Source organism: Mesoplodon densirostris, chromosome 6 (assembly GCF_025265405.1).
Source record: "Mesoplodon densirostris isolate mMesDen1 chromosome 6, mMesDen1 primary haplotype, whole genome shotgun sequence".
Classification (NCBI taxonomy): domain Eukaryota; kingdom Metazoa; phylum Chordata; class Mammalia; order Artiodactyla; family Ziphiidae; genus Mesoplodon; species Mesoplodon densirostris.
Genome location: NC_082666.1, coordinates 45441958 through 45456975, shown reverse-complemented (window position 1 = coordinate 45456975; position 15018 = coordinate 45441958). Strand labels below are relative to the sequence as shown.

At 52.1% G+C, this 15018-nt stretch overlaps 1 protein-coding gene across 3 annotated transcripts; it reads right to left on the bottom strand.

Annotated features, from left to right (window-relative positions):
- Positions 1–12986: 12986 nt before the first annotated feature.
- On the bottom strand, positions 12987–14694 carry RPP25L (ribonuclease P/MRP subunit p25 like). 3 transcript variants are annotated; one of them, XM_060101192.1, is made up of 2 exons: positions 14607–14694; positions 12987–13801 (listed from the first exon to the last, which is right to left on the bottom strand). In XM_060101192.1, exon 2 carries the CDS (start codon positions 13766–13768, stop codon positions 13277–13279), a length of 492 nt encoding a protein of 163 aa, XP_059957175.1. In that variant the 5' UTR covers positions 13769–13801; positions 14607–14694; the 3' UTR covers positions 12987–13276. The 3 variants fall into 3 exon arrangements, with proteins under 3 accessions (XP_059957175.1, XP_059957176.1, XP_059957177.1); XM_060101193.1 differs by having other exon boundaries at positions 14569–14652; XM_060101194.1 differs by lacking the exon at positions 14607–14694 and adding an exon at positions 14180–14537.
- Between the last annotated feature and the right edge of the window lie 324 nt (positions 14695–15018).

The window sequence follows — 15018 nt, the reverse complement described above, 5'->3', positions numbered from 1 at the left end:
CAGTACAAGTGGAGTGAGTGAATGAACAGGTGTCCAGCTTTCACAGCACCCAGCTGGTGCTGGAAGGCAAAGCCCCCAGGGTCCTTCCCCTTATGCTACAGACAGGCAAACAGCTCAGAGAGGGGGAGTCACCTGCCCAGAGTCATACAGCAAGTTAGTGCCAGAGCCAGAACAGGACCCCAGGAATGCTGATGGCTCCTCCATTCATAAGGCAGTCAATAAATATGTATTGAGCACTTAGCATATGCCAGGCATTGATCTAAGAGGTGGTATATAGCAATGAACCAAACAGACAAAAATCCCTTCCCTCTCAAGGATGTGGAGCAACTAAAACTCCACACACTGCTGGTGGGTGTATAAGTCGTTACAACCACTTTGGAACACTGTTCGGCAGGATCCACTAAGCTAAACATATGTATAGCCTATGACCCAGCAATTCCTCTCCTAGATATATACCCAAAAGAAATTATTGTGTATGTTCACCAAGAGTGTTCTTAGTAGCTTTATTCATTATAACCTCAAACCGGAAACAACCAAATGAATGAATAGATTGTGATATAGTTACAGCAATGGAAAAGGACCAGCTATAGCTACACACAACAAAAATGGATAAAGCTCCCAGCCGAATGTTGAGCAAGGAAAAAAAAAAGAGAACCAAACACAAAAGAGTATGCGTTGAATGATTTCATTTATATAAAGCTGAAGAACAGGCAAAACTCATTTATGGTGATAGAAGCTGGAATTGCAGTTACCTTTGTTGGGGGAGTGGGAGGTTTCCAAGAGTGTACATACATATGTCAAAATTTAAGTTGTGCCCTTAAGATCTGTGTGCTTTACTGTTTACTTTTTGCCTAAAAAAAAAAAAAAAGTTTAAAAATCTCCTGCCCTCATGAGACTCACGTTCTAGTCAGGTAAGATGGATACTAAAAAAAATAGGTAAGTATTTAGTTTGTCCATGTGACAGTGCCGTGTCTGACTCCACAGGCTCCTCAGGGAAGAGATGACAGCCTAAATGTCACCTAAGACAAGCCTAGACTAAGCCCCTCTGCCCTCCCCCAGAGTGCCATACTCTTTTTTCCTTAGAGCAGTTAGTGTGATGTTTACCTACCTAGTTACTTGTGTGGCACCTGTGAGCTCCATGAGGGCAGCCCTGTGGCCTCCACCTCCAGGCACCTAGAGCTGGGTCTGGCACAGAACAGGCGCTCCTACCATGTGAAATAGGTCTAAATAAATGTTGAATGAATGATGCAAGCAGGACCTGGGGGAGCAGAGTCCCAGGATACACGCGAGGGAGCCTATCTGGACGGGTCACAGCCTCGAGGGCTGGGAAACAGGGTTTGGTACCCAGTAAGGGTTTAAGCAGAAACCTAGAAGGCAGGAGGATGAGGCATCATGAGTGGCTCAGAGACCACATCCTGAAGTGCCTTTTGTACTAAGGCCACACAGGCCTGGAAAGGCATAAAGTAGGTGAGGAACAGAACCAGATTTGCCTTCTAGTGAGAAAGTTGAGTCTGCCGGTAGAGGGTGGTGAGAAGGGCTAAGGCTAGAGGCGGGACAGCTGGGGAGGAGGTGTTTGCAGTGACCCGTGGGAGAGAGACCTCCAGCCTGATGGGGGCAGGGCCATGGGGCTGAAGAGACGGTACAGGGCTTTGGGGGACGGAGGGTGGGCACTCAGATTCATCTTCTTCATCTGCTCCCATGGCCCCTGGAGGCACCCCCATGTTGCCCTATACACAGAGAACAGGACCCCTGGACACTCAGTCCAGGGTCGGCTCTCCCAAGGCCCCTCACCCCAGGCTCCGGGTTGTCTGGAAAGAGAAGCAGATGGTCAGGGAGAGGGTAGAGGATCCAGAGGTGTTGGGGAGAGACGGACAGGGGAGGAAAGAGAAACTAGGGGTTAGCAGCTCTGTGTGTCAGAAGGTGGGAGCAAGAACACAGACTTACACAGTCACAGATGAAGTTTTTCATCTTGTGTTGCAAAAATTTGCATGAAACGAATTCCCTGCTCAGAAACACAAAGTCCCGCCCTCCCTCCCTCTCTCTCTCCATCCCTGTGAGCCCTGATCTCCCTCACCTCCCATTCTTCATGGGGGAAGCACATGTCTTTAAAGGTTTGTCCCCGTCCAGTGCCAGCGCACCTTGATCCCTGCTGCTGTAGAGCTGCCTCCCTGATAAGAAGCCTGGGATTTCCAAACCAGACTGAGGGCCATGTGGCCCCGAGACTGGCTCCCTCCCTTCATCTCCCACAGCTCCTTTCCTGGACACCCTGTGATTCCCTGGGGCAGAGGGAGAACGGAGAAACTTCCCCCCAGAAACTCAACTGTGGTGATTCAGAAGACAGAGAAAGATTAGAGATTTGGAGACTGAATGCCAGAGACACCAAGCCCCAGGGAAACAGACAGAGGCAGCGGAAGAGTTCATGAGGGAAAATTGAGTTAAATTCAGCTCAACAGCCATTTATTAGCACCTACTGTGTGCCAGGCCCAGAGGGAACACTGTGTACAAAAGCACAGAGGACTCCCAGGTTTTTGGCATGAGTGGCTGGGACATGATTGTGCCATTCACAGAGCTGGAGAGGGAGCTGGGGCTTGACATGGCCAATTGAAGCGTCTGTGGGATGACAGCCAGCAGGGGCGAGGATGGAGAGGGCAGAGAAGTTGAGAGAGGGCGGGCGGCTGGAGGCGTGCAGTCTGTGTTCCACAGCTCCCAGGGCCCTCTACCCTGGCTCGTGCCGGTTGCACGGACATTCATCAACATCTCAGACTGACCTGAGCACTATGAGGGTGCTGGAAGATGACAAGATAGATCAGGCAGCAGGGAAAGGGAATGATGAGGGGGAGGGGAGGAGAAAATTGAGGCTGAAACCCTGGGAAGCATGATTAAAAGACAGAGAGGGCAGGGAAGGGGTTAGTCCCAGAAGCAGAAGGAGAGCCAGGAGTCAGGGTTGTCACGGGACCAAAAAGGAGTGTGGTGAGGCTAAGAAAGAGCCCTGGGCTTTAGCAGCCAGGAGTGGGATGAGGCCAGAGGGGCCAAGCTGGTGCTATGGAGCTGGCTGATGTAGCCCCTCCACAGGCGCCTGTGAGCAGAGGGTGGGCCCCCCTTCCCCAGCCTCCCTGCTGTCCCGGAGCCCTACTTGGTCTGGCACCTCTCAGCCAAGCGCAGGGGAAGAAGAGAACGGAAAAGCTCCCCTGTCTCCATACTGGAGTCCCTGGTTTCTGGTCTCAGAAGGGTCCTGAGCCTTCTTGAGCTCAGGAGCCCACAGAAGTCAGGGAGCCCTGGGGACCCTGGGCGTAATTGAAACCAGGGCTAAGACATTAGAAACCATAACGCTGACTCCCCAGCTCCCCCAGGATAGCTCCTGATTTCCTTCTTGCCAGATCCTCCCTGCTGCTGACAGCTCAGCCCTCTAGGTCCCCACCGGCTGGGCCGATGTTCCTCTTCCCCATACCAACTAGAAAGGGCATCCAACCAGAAGGCAACCAAGGCCAGCCCTCGGGGACCTCCTCTCTGTGCTCAGACAACCTCAGAGTATACTAGGCTAACCCCCCATATCAAAGCATCCCCAAATTCTAATCTTGATCTCTTATTGAAAAAGCTACCGTAGGGGGCTGAAGTAAGACAATGGGAAGGATTTCTCAAAAGTGAAAGAAAAGAGAGAGGTAGAGATGTGGGGCAGAAGGGCCTCTCAACTAGCAGGTGCTCCACAAGGACGTGAGAAAGAAAGAAGGAGTCTTCAAGCCTGGGCCCCACCAGAGCCAGGTGTTGGCTGGGCTGGATGTGAAGCAGGAGCAGGGCAGGCTGCACCCCAGGGTGGCAGGGAGGAGGAAGGTCCAACAAGTTCTGTGGCCCGGGGTTCCCCTTCCATCTCTCTCCCTGCTCTGGTGTCTCTCTCTGCCGCAGTCCTTATCTCTGACAACAAGGACAGGAAGCCGCCCGCATGTTTGCTGGCCTGATGGGAAGGCCCTCGCCCTGCACAGCTGCCTGATGATTCCAGGATCCCCAAATTCCCTGGGAGTGCTGCTGTGGAAATCTGTCTCCACCTGTCTCTAAGTCTGCCTCTCTCCTTGGCTCTTCAGAGGGACTGAAGGGATCAAATACTTACTCCACCACTTACTGGCTTTGTGGCCTCAGGCAAGTGACTTAATATCTTTGTGCCTCAATTACCCCAGGAGTGAAATGGGATCATAATCATGCCTAATGCCTAAGACTGTTGTGAAAATTCAGTTAAATGAGATAATCCAGTCAAGTGATAAGCACCAGCCTGGTGGGTACTAGAGCCCCTTCTGGCTTTGGCTTCTCCCCATCCCTCTCTCTGTGTCTCCTCAGAGACGTCTTTCTCTCCATCTAGCTAGCTACCTCATTCTCTGTCTCTCAACATTTCTCCTGACCCCTTGTCCTCTCCCTGTGTCCAGCTCTGCCTGCAGCCCCCCAGACAACCCTGTTTGACCCTGCTCCAAGCCAGGTTGGCACAACTGGCCCAGGTCGAGTGGGGTGGGGTGTCCGGGGAGGTTTTTAATTCACACATGGAATTCCTGGCAGTGGGATCACGCCTGGGCCTGAACGTGGGTGAATCACAGTTAGTGGGAAGAGTGATTGTGTCTGTGTCCTTTCTGGAGGGGCAGGATTGCTGGGGGCTCAGCCTGGCAGCCTCTTGGAGGAGGGGGGACTTGCCCTGACTGCTCTGGCCACCCCTGCATTTGGGCCTAAGCCAGATCCGCCATATCTAGAGCCTGCTTGGAGGGAAGGCAAGCTGCCAAGAGCCCAGGACCAAAAGGGGAAGCCCTCCACCTCTACATAGGGTGGTCTACCTGCCCTCAAAACACTCTAGCCCTCCCTCACCCCAAGTCCTGTTCTGAGCTTCCCATACCCCCTTCCAAACCCTGTATGGAGGCGTGTCTCTGTCTCTCTTAACCTTGATCCATGACTCTTGCACCCCCAAACTGAAGCCACCAGGGATAGGAAACTGGGGGTTGAAGAGTCTAGGTTCCTCACTTGGACCAAAGAGCCCCTTCTTGGGGGGGCAGGGACACAAAAAGTCCAGATGTCACTTCTATATCACTGTTTATCTGTGAAGGCAGAAGGCACCTGTGAAATAGGTATTGTATAAACCGAAACCGAATGAAGGAGAGGCAAACAAAGGACCCCCACCAGGGAACGGGACGGCTGAGGCTGCAGCAGGCAGGAGCATCGATAGGCTGTGGAAAGGCTGCTGTTTGACTCTGTGGCTCAGCAAGGAGTCTTCTCTGGGGGCCAGGATTGGTCTCAACTAGCCCCAGATGACCCCATACCTGGGGCCCCACTAGGCCCCTCAAGTCAGCCCTTGGGCAGAGGGCCAGATGGGTGAACCACTAAGACTTGTCTCTCAATTCGCTATTCCCAGCACATCATTGCCTCAAGGTGCCCACCAGCTTCAAGGAGAGAGAGCTGTGGCTACAGATCCAGAGAGGGAGAAACACAAGTAAGGGTCACACAGCAGGCAGAGGCTGGGAGTCCTGGTGTCCTGGCAGTCAGCCTGGGTCTGTCATGGGGATCCTGTGGCAACACTGTGACAGGGGCCAGACCAAAAACAGGATTTTATGTGGGGAGAGAGCCTAGGAATCCTTGAACATGTGGGCAGCTGGGCCAGGGGTGGAGTCTCCCATCAGGCAAGGGCAGATGTGCAGCTTCCTGTCCTTCCCATCAGATGGAAGCAAGCATTGGGATAAGAGGTTCAGAGAGAGAGCAAAAGAGAAGAGAGAGAGAACCTGGGAGAGAGACCAAGAAATAGACACAGAGTCAGACACAAACATAGAGATGCAGAGAAATAAAGATGTGAGTCAGAGACACAGAGAGAGGGAGATGCAGGAGGGAGAGTCAGAGACACAAAGACAGGGAGACGCAGAAGAAGGGAGAGCTATGGAATTAAAGACACAGAGACAAAGATAGGGAGAGACATGGAGTCAGGGAGAAACAGTGTCTCAGAGTCATAGAGCAACTGTGACATGGAGTCAACAATATACAGACACAGACACTCAGAGACTAGGAGACAGAAAGGAAAAACAGTTAGGAGGGAGAAGTAGAGATGGAGAAGACAGAGAGACAGAAATATCGAGAGAGGCAGAGAGATGGAGAGAGAGCAAGGCAAAGGGAGACAGACTGAGACAGAGAATGAGATCAAAACAGCAGGAATGGGGAAAGCAGGCGACACAGGAGAGTCTCCTGGTCTCCAGTCTCTCCAGCCTGGTCTCCCTAGGGTTTGGACCCCCCACTTGCTATTCTTTGGTTTCCATAGCAACGGGGAGGGCAGCGTCAAATTTGCACATACATTTACATCCTTTCTATCTGCATAATTCAACAGGTTTTCGTGCATATTCATGAGACTGTGAATGAAGGTGACTCTCTCAATCCCTGCTCAAAACCTGGCTGTGGCGCCCCCTGCTTGCAGTACACAGTCATGGCTCCAGGCCCAACCTCGCAGGCCCTGACCCGTCCCTGCCAGACCCTGCTAACAACATCCCCCCTGCTCCCCAAACACCCCCCTGTACTTTCCTACCTCCAGACCTTTCCTCAGGTGATATCCCCCTGCTTTCTAGGGATGCCCTTCCCTCAGCATCAGTCCTGCCGACAGTACACATGCGTGCACTTGCACACACACTCACTCACATGTGCACACATGAACTCAGGTGGAGGGTGCACGGCAGTGAGTGACCAGTGCTCACCCTGGCTCCCTGGTGGAGGAAGCCCCTCAGTCACACTCCTATCTGGGGTCAAAGAAGAAGGTGCATGAAGGGATCACACTCAGAGGGGCTGGCGTGTATGCTGAGCTGACGGCTACAGATCTACCAACAGAGAGGGACCTAGGACATTGAGGCCTCCACATGGAAACTGACAGAGACCTGGTTCCAGCCAGAATAACCAGAGGAGCTAGGACAGAGCCCAAAGGAGTCTCAGGAACAGAAGGGCTGAGGTGGTTCAAATGGCGTGGGAGAGGCTGCCTAGGGCCAAGAACCCTTTCAAAGTGCCAAGCCTTGAAAGCTTTTGTGGGCCGGGAGGGGCTTCTCCAGGGCCTTCTCCAGCCATAATTTTGGCTTCACCATCTTCCCCTGGATCCCTGCAGCAGCCTCCTCACTGCTCTCCCTGCCCTGTGTCCCCAATCCACTTTCCACACTGTAGCAGCCAGAGCTCCCTCTGAAACATCAATCTGATATCCCACATCACTCCCTCCTTATCGCCTTCAGAGACCTCCATCACTCTCAAGAAAAAGTGCAAGCTCCTTGGCCAGGCACTCAGGCCTTTCCAGTCCAGCACCCCACCCTCCTCTGAGCCTCATTCCTCATACTCCCTGCTTTGAACTTCATGCTCCAGTGATCATCTCTAAGCTCTTCTCACCTCCGTGCCTTAGCTCATGCCTGCCCTTCACCCCGAATGTCCTTTCCACTTTTCTTCCAGCTTTTTTTTTTTTTTTTTTTTTTTGTCCGTGCCCGCATGCAGGATCTCAGTTCCGCCAACAGGGGATGGAACCGGCGCCCCCTGCGTTGGAAGCACGGAGTCTTAACTAATGGACCGCCAGGGAAGTCAAAGCTCTTATTCAAGATTCAACACAGGCATTACCTCCTTCTCTTTGAAGCTTTGCCTGTCCCTAAGGACTGGATGAGGGATTCTGAACTCCTGAAATCTAATGAACTTCCCTAATTTCTATACTTACCACACCAATAATGAAATCACCTATATATATGGCTTATAGCCCTCATGGGGCTGGAGCTTCCAAGCCCAGTGACTATATTTGTCACATTACGGGTGCTAATTAGCTATTTGTTGAATAACTGAGAGGTCACTAAGCCTATCGAAGGCCAAATTTCAAGCCACTACTACCCTGTGTCCCGACTCTGCACAGACCCTACGAAGGGAAGGGATGGGCCATTTCTTCGCAGATGCTGTCATCTTGTGGACAGACTCAGAAGTGCAGCCAGACATCACCTGGGAGTGGTGATGCCTTATAGCATCAGGCCTGATCCCTGAGTTTCAGGTAAATAGAGGGGAGTGAGGAGGTAGGCCCTGAAGACGGAGTGCCACTGGCGTCCTCTGAACAATCTTGATGAGTTCTATGCAGACAGAATGGCAAGAGCAAAGGCTCAGAGGCAGAAAAATCTCACGGCAAGTGGGAAGAGTGAGGAGTTAGTGTGGCCAGAGCCCAGAGTCCAAGGGGACCAAGCCAAAGATGGACTGTGGCATGTGACCAATAAAGGGGGTCCTTTAAGGCCATCCAATGAATGAATTTGGATCTTGTCTTCTAATCTGGGCACGGAGAGACTAAGGGAGCAAAAGAATGACAGATGTGGGTATGGCCCAGAGGCTTAGCCACACACTTGGAGACTCAATATTCATTCACTTATTAAATACTTATGAGGCACCTACTATGTGCCAAGCAACGTTCAACATCCATAGGTTATATCACTGAACAAAACAAAGATTCCTGCCCATTTGGAATTTACATTCTCATCAGGAGGAGACAGACAATAAACAAAAACATTAAAGAAGTAAGTTATATTTGAAAGAAAGAAAGAAAAAAAGAGAAAGGGAAAGAAAGAAAAGAAAGAAAAAGAAAAAAGAAAGAAAAAAGAAAGAAAGAAAGAAAAAGAAAGAAAGACAGACAGACAAGAAAAGAAAAGCAAGCAAGCAGGGTAAGGGATATCAGAAGTACTTGACTGCAGTTTTAAATGGAGTGGTCAAAGTAGGCCTCGTTGAGGTGACATTTGAGCAAAGACTTAAAGGAGGGAGGGAGACAGCCATGCAGGTATCTGGCAGAAGGGCATTCTAAACAAAGGGGACAGCCACTGGCTTGGTTTGGACAGTTCAGAGGGGAGTGAAGCAGGGAGACCAGCAAGGAGGCTGTTTTAAGACAATGATGGGCACAAATCAGCAGAGGCTGTGGGAATGCAGAGAGACCTAGGAAGCAACATTGTCAGGACTTGGTGCCTGTTTGCATACGGGAGGTATATAACTCCTCGTCATATTGTTCTGAAGGCCCCATTTCAAGGGGACTCGCTGTACGTGCCACCTCCAAGGCAGGTAGTGAGAATGCTCAGCACATTCTATCCTGGCTGCTCCCCGCCTCCTCCACACACTGTCCTCCCCAGCCTCTTAATTCCTCAACCTCATCTTCAGTGACTTTCCCTCCAGGCCACCCAACTATCTACTCTCATGCCCACTAGTAAGTCCTGTCAGCTCCTAAAACTCTCAAATTCACTGACTCCATTTCATTCTTCAGCTACTGTTATGTGTTGAATTGCGTCCCTCCATAAAAATATATTGAAGTCCTAAGCCCTAGTACCTCAGAATGTAACCCTATCTGAAAATAGGATCTTTACAGAGGTAAGCAAGTTAAAATGAGGTCATTGGGATGGCCCCTAATCCAGTATGACCAGCATCCTTATAAAAAGGAGAAATTTGGACACAGAAACAGACACAAAGGGAAGACAGTGTGAAGATGGATGACTGGAGTAATGCATCCAAAAGCCAAGAAGGCCAAAGGCTGCTGGCAAACCAGAAGCTAGGAAGTCAAGGAAAGATTCCCCTGCAGGTTTCAGAGGGAAATGGCTCTGACACCTTGATCTTGGACTTCTAGTCTCCAAAACTGTGAGGCCGTACAGTTCTGTTGTTCTAAGCCACCAGTTGGTGGTACCTTGTTATGGGAGCCCTAGAAACTGGTACAGCTGATACCCTACCCCAGTTCTCTCATCTGCTCCACCTCACCCCACCCCACCCATTTTCATGGGGTCTAGGCCACTGACCCCTGCCCCTCTCTATCTTCACTTCTTTCCTGACCCAGTTTGGATTCCTTGGGCCTTCACCACATACACTTTCTTGCTAGTCTCCTCACTATTCTTCCATCATTTCTGCCTGTCTTGACCTAGTCTAGAAGAATGCAACAGTGCTTCCTCTGAGTCTTCACTTGTCCTGTGGGTGCTGCTGGAGCGCACACACCCTGACTGATACTACAAGTTCATGGTCATCAGCCTCAACTGGGCTTTTAGCCCTGACTGGTCATCCTCCTGTACCTCCCTAGGTATCTTTCCCAATTGCAACACCAGCCTCCTTGCTCTACTCTCAGCAGCAGAGCTGGACTCTTGCTTCAAGAGATTAAAAGCCTTCTGAACTCTGAATTCTCTTATGTCCCACCTTTACCTCTTCACCCATCTGCATGCATAGCCATCCTCAACTCCTTCCCTCCTGTTCCAGGGAGTCTGCTCTCCTCTTCCCTTTGTGATGGCCATACCTCCATGCTCCAAGGCCCACTCCCTTTCATCTCCCCCAGGAGCCTCACTCTGGGTTAGCCACAATCTCCTGCACCTTTAATCCCTTTCCCTGTTGGCTTCGCCCATCAGCCTACAAACAAGTCTTTGCTAATTCATTAAACAAATAAGTAAAAGTCTCTCTGTATCCCACAGTCACCTCTCCCCTCCCATCACAATAGTTTCTTGAAAAAGCTATCTGCACTTCCTTACCTTTTGTGCCCTTACCTTTTCTAAGAGATTATGGAGGAAGAAGCCATACTACAGTGAATTAAGGAGAAAGTGGAAAGTAAAGAAACTGAATCGGCAATTATACGTTAACTCTTATGCTCCCTCCCTCCTAAGCTTGGTCAGGCTTTCTGACTCTAAAGGCCTCACCTCTCTCTGGCTCTCTCCCTGCAATTCCTCCTGTAGGCCCCAACTAGGCCCTGTAGAGGTCAAGCAGAGAAAAGGCCCAGAACCTAGCCATCTCTCCCTCAGCCTGTGTCCTATCTCCTGATTCTCTGAACTGCAGATCCTGTTGTTCCCAAGGGATTTTGACCCCAGCTCAGTTTCCCTCCACACTACCCCTGCCATCACCCTGGAGACCCCAGGTGGTGCCTTAATGATGAGCTGCCCAATTGGGAGCCCATCCTAGGACTCCCAGAGCTTGTGATGCCACCTTACTGAATCATTCCCTCAACACAGGTCACTATGCTTATTCCATTGATCATTCCACCTGGCCACAGCAGGCTAGGTCAGGATGGGATGCTGAGCCAAAGATCAATAGCCTGCAAGAAGCCAATGATACTCAGAGAGTTGTTGATGGTAGAAGACACTCAAGTGGAGACGCTCAGCAAAAAGGCACTATGCAGAAGCTGGGTGGGAAGAAAAACCCTGAATTAGCCACAAAGAGAATGGGGAGAAGTCACACAGTTGCTGGCAGCAAGACACCGAAGTCATGACCACAGCCTCAAGGAGTGTTAGATGCTTCATGATCCTCTGCAGTTGAGAGGCCCAGCTGGGCAGCTGCTGAGAGGGTTTCCTGTCTCTCCTAATATCCCCTGAATCTCCATCACCCACCCCTCCACTCTGGGCAACTTACCTCAGACAGCAAAAGATGCAGTGTTCAAAGTTTTGACCACAGCCTGCTGGCCCTGTGGTCCCCTCAGCCCTGCTCTAAGCCCCTATTGGCCCTATCCCCTCAGCCTATCACTTCAACACTCAAACTGCTGTGCCCACCCTGCCACATGGGCCCAGAAGAGCCCGAACTTTGTGCTTTCCTGGTGACTGGACACCCAGGCTACTGGACACAATGGAGAAGACCTTAAAATGCAGTGGGAGACCCAATTCACTCAACTCTTCACTGAGTCTACTACTGCCCACAATCCTGTTCTGGTTCCTGTACCCCACTGGCTACCACTGCAATCTTCACCGCTCTCCTCAGGCCCCTGACCCGACCATGGTGAACCTGAGAGTCTATGGCCAAGATGAGACAGAAAAGGAACAGCAAGGGGTAAAAAGGAAAGGATGAGACAGGAAGGGAAAATGTGGGACTGAGGTTATGTTTTTAAGGAAAAGGCATATTTGTAAGCTGAGTCATTAATAATGAGAGCAATTAACATTTACAGTCATCCCTCAGTATCCTGAGGGAATTGGTTCCAGGAGCCCCCATGGATTTTTTTTTTTAACCAAAATGTTTAAGTTCCTTATATGAAATGATAGTAGTACAGTCAGCCCTCTGTATCCACGAGTTCTGCATCAACAGATATGGAGGGCTGAGTGTATACAGGCCCAGGTGGTATCTAAGAATCATATGTATATTCCTACATTTAATCCTCATAACAAGCCTATGAGGTAAGCACTATATCTTGTTTCATGGATGAGAACACTAAGGCACAGAGCAGTAACTTGCCCAAGGTCACATAGCAGTAACTTGTTAGTAAGTGGCAGAACCAGGATTCAAATCCAGGCAGCCTGGTGCCCAAGACCACGATTTTAACCACTATACGATAATACAGGCATACTTCAGAGATATTTTGGGTTCAGTTCCAGACCACCTCAATAAGATGAAGATCTCAATAAAGCGAGTCACATGAATTTTTTGGTTTCCCAGTGCTTACAAAAGTTATGTTTACACTACACTGTAGTCTATTAAGAGTGCGATAGCATTATGTCTAAAAAAACAATGTACATACCTCAATTTAGAAATATTTTATTGCTAGAAAATGCAAACCATCATCTGAGCCTTCAGTGCGTTACAGTAGTAACATCAAAGATCATTGATCATAGGTCACTATAACCAATATAATAATAATGAAAAATTCTGAAATATTGTGAGAATTACTGAAATGTGACAGAGATACGAAATGAGCAAACACTGCTGGAAAAATGGCACTGACAGACTTGTTCAATGCAGGCTTGCCACAAACATTCACTTTGTAAAATATGCAGCATCTGCAATGTGCAATAAAATGAGGTATATGCTGCAGATGGAGAAAAATGTCTGACCTGGCAGAGTCCTTAAACCAGCCCAAAACAGGAAGCAGACAGCCACCCAGGGGTCTAGGCCCAGTCAGGTTACTGCTTGAGGCTTCTTATCGACTCTAGATCCTGCCAGCACCAACCTGAGCTTACCCTTCCTGTCTCTAGCCTGTGAGCGCCTGGGGGTCAAGGGCAGGGACTCCCACTCCCTTAATCCCACCTCCACACAGCAGGCCAAGCAGAGGCTCATCAGACGAATGGGCAGAACATTTATTTCCTAACACACTCCTTGGACCTCTGTCAGAAGGGAGATCAGAGGCACTGTAGGTAGAAGGCAATCCAGAACCCGGCAGAGACTCCACACCTGTCACTCCTCATAGCAGTCCCTTTCCACAAGCCAGAGGGAAGTGGAAGCAGGACAGGGAGGCCCACTTCTGTAGACTCAAGTCTTGTTGGGGGTGTTGAGCAGTTACAGAGGCTTCTCAAAGAAGGCCCAGCCATCCTAGACATTCAGGCCTGGCGAACAGCTTGCCAGCAGGTCTTCAAAACCGGGTGTCTCGAGCCCTTCTTCGGGGTCGGGGGCCAGAGCTGGAGGTAGGTGTGGGGCCCAAGCCAGGGGGTGCCCCTGGGGGCTGGTAGCCACACTCACTGGGGTCCAGTGGATCTCGGCTGAGCAGTACCCATACCGCAGGCACATGGCGGCGTACCGTGAGGGGATCTAGGCCTGCGTCGGGTGAGGTTGGCACCCAGCTGTCCTCGGTCTGCAGGAAGCGCAGCTTGGTAAGCTGGTGCAGGCCTGGTACCCGCCGCTTGACAATCTCAGCACAGCTGACAGCCTTGCCTGCAGCCCGGCCAGAACCTGAGAACACCACATGCCGAGCACTGCCGCCCTCCAACCGCCCCAGCGCCAGGCCCAGCAGGTTGCGGATTTTGCTGCCATCTCGGACCCGCATCTCCAGGGTATCAGGCGGTAGCTGGGGCATCGGGGAAGGTGCTGGGAGTTCCACAGAGCCAGCCTTCCGGTAGTGCTCCATCCGGCTGCTGTCGTGTCTGAATCTTGCTGCCCACTGCAGGGAAGTGTCAGAGGGATGCTAGGCAGGGTGCCCTGGGCCAACCCCCACCCCCCACCCCGGCTCTCTAGGACGTGGGCCCACTCCTCATCCCAGATTTCCCAGAAACAGGACCATATGCCCTCATCCCCAGGACAGGGGGCCACGCCTGCCTCACCCTGGGAGGGGCCTGTACCCCATTCCTCTGGACAGGGCCATAACCCTCTCCCGACCCCGGAGTCCCTGAGACAGGACCAAATTCCCCAAACGCTGGCCAAGCCCCCTCATCCTAAGCTCCCTAGCACTGGGAATGAACTTCCCTCATCTGGGGCTCCTGGGGACAGGGCCCGGGCCCTCACCCAAGACTCCCTGAGAACAAGGCTGAGTGCTCCTCACCCTGGGCTCTCCAAGCGGTGACAGGGACAAGGCCCCTCACTTCGTGCCCCCAGAGGACAGGGCCAAGCCCCTACGCCACAAGCTCGCCGACACAGAGCCAAGAGCCCTCATCCAAAAGCTCCTCAAAAACAGAAGTGACCCCTCCCCCACTCCGGGACCCTTAGGACAGGGCCGAGCACCCCTCACCCGGAGATTCCCAGGGTCGATCCCCCCAACCCAGGTCACTCAGACACTCGGGAACAGGGGCTTGACGCCGAGGGCTGCTAGAGCTAACCCTGGCATCCAGTTCGCCGGCGGCCGGGCTCGGCGGTCCCCACCGCCACGGGCCGCCCTCAGTGCCCGGAAGGCCGCAGCGGCCCAGCAGCTGACCTCCCCTCTCCTCCCCGTACCTCCAGGAGCCCCCACCCCACTGGGCTCCTGCTCTCACCACCGCGGCGGCCGAACACTCCCCAAGCTCGATCCGAAGCCAAGATGGCGCCACCCGGGAGCGCGCCGAGGCCGCGAGGCCGCGCACGCCGGACGGGGCGGGGCCTGAGGGGCGGGGACCCCGGCGCCTCCGCCCGCAAACCGAGAGGTGGGGGGACGCCGGACAGTGAGCTGGGCCAGGAGGCGGAGCACTTGGGCTGTCTCAGCTGTTCAGCCCCGGGCAAGGAGCACTCCTATTGGGGCGGAGAGAGCCCTGCGGAGGAGAGGAGCGGCCGTCAGAGGAGTCCCGCGTCCTAAGGATGCGGAGGATTTGGCCCTTAGAAGATGACAGGGCGGGCGTTACCCGTTGAGCACACCGAAGCAGCAAAGGCGGCGCAGCGGCTTTCACTTTGGACAAGAGCAAGAGGTGCCGT

Coding starts and splice junctions, on each gene's coding strand:
- RPP25L (XM_060101192.1), bottom strand. CDS start 13,768: ATGGAGCACTACCGGAAGGCTGGCTCTGTGGAACTCCCAGCACCTTCC.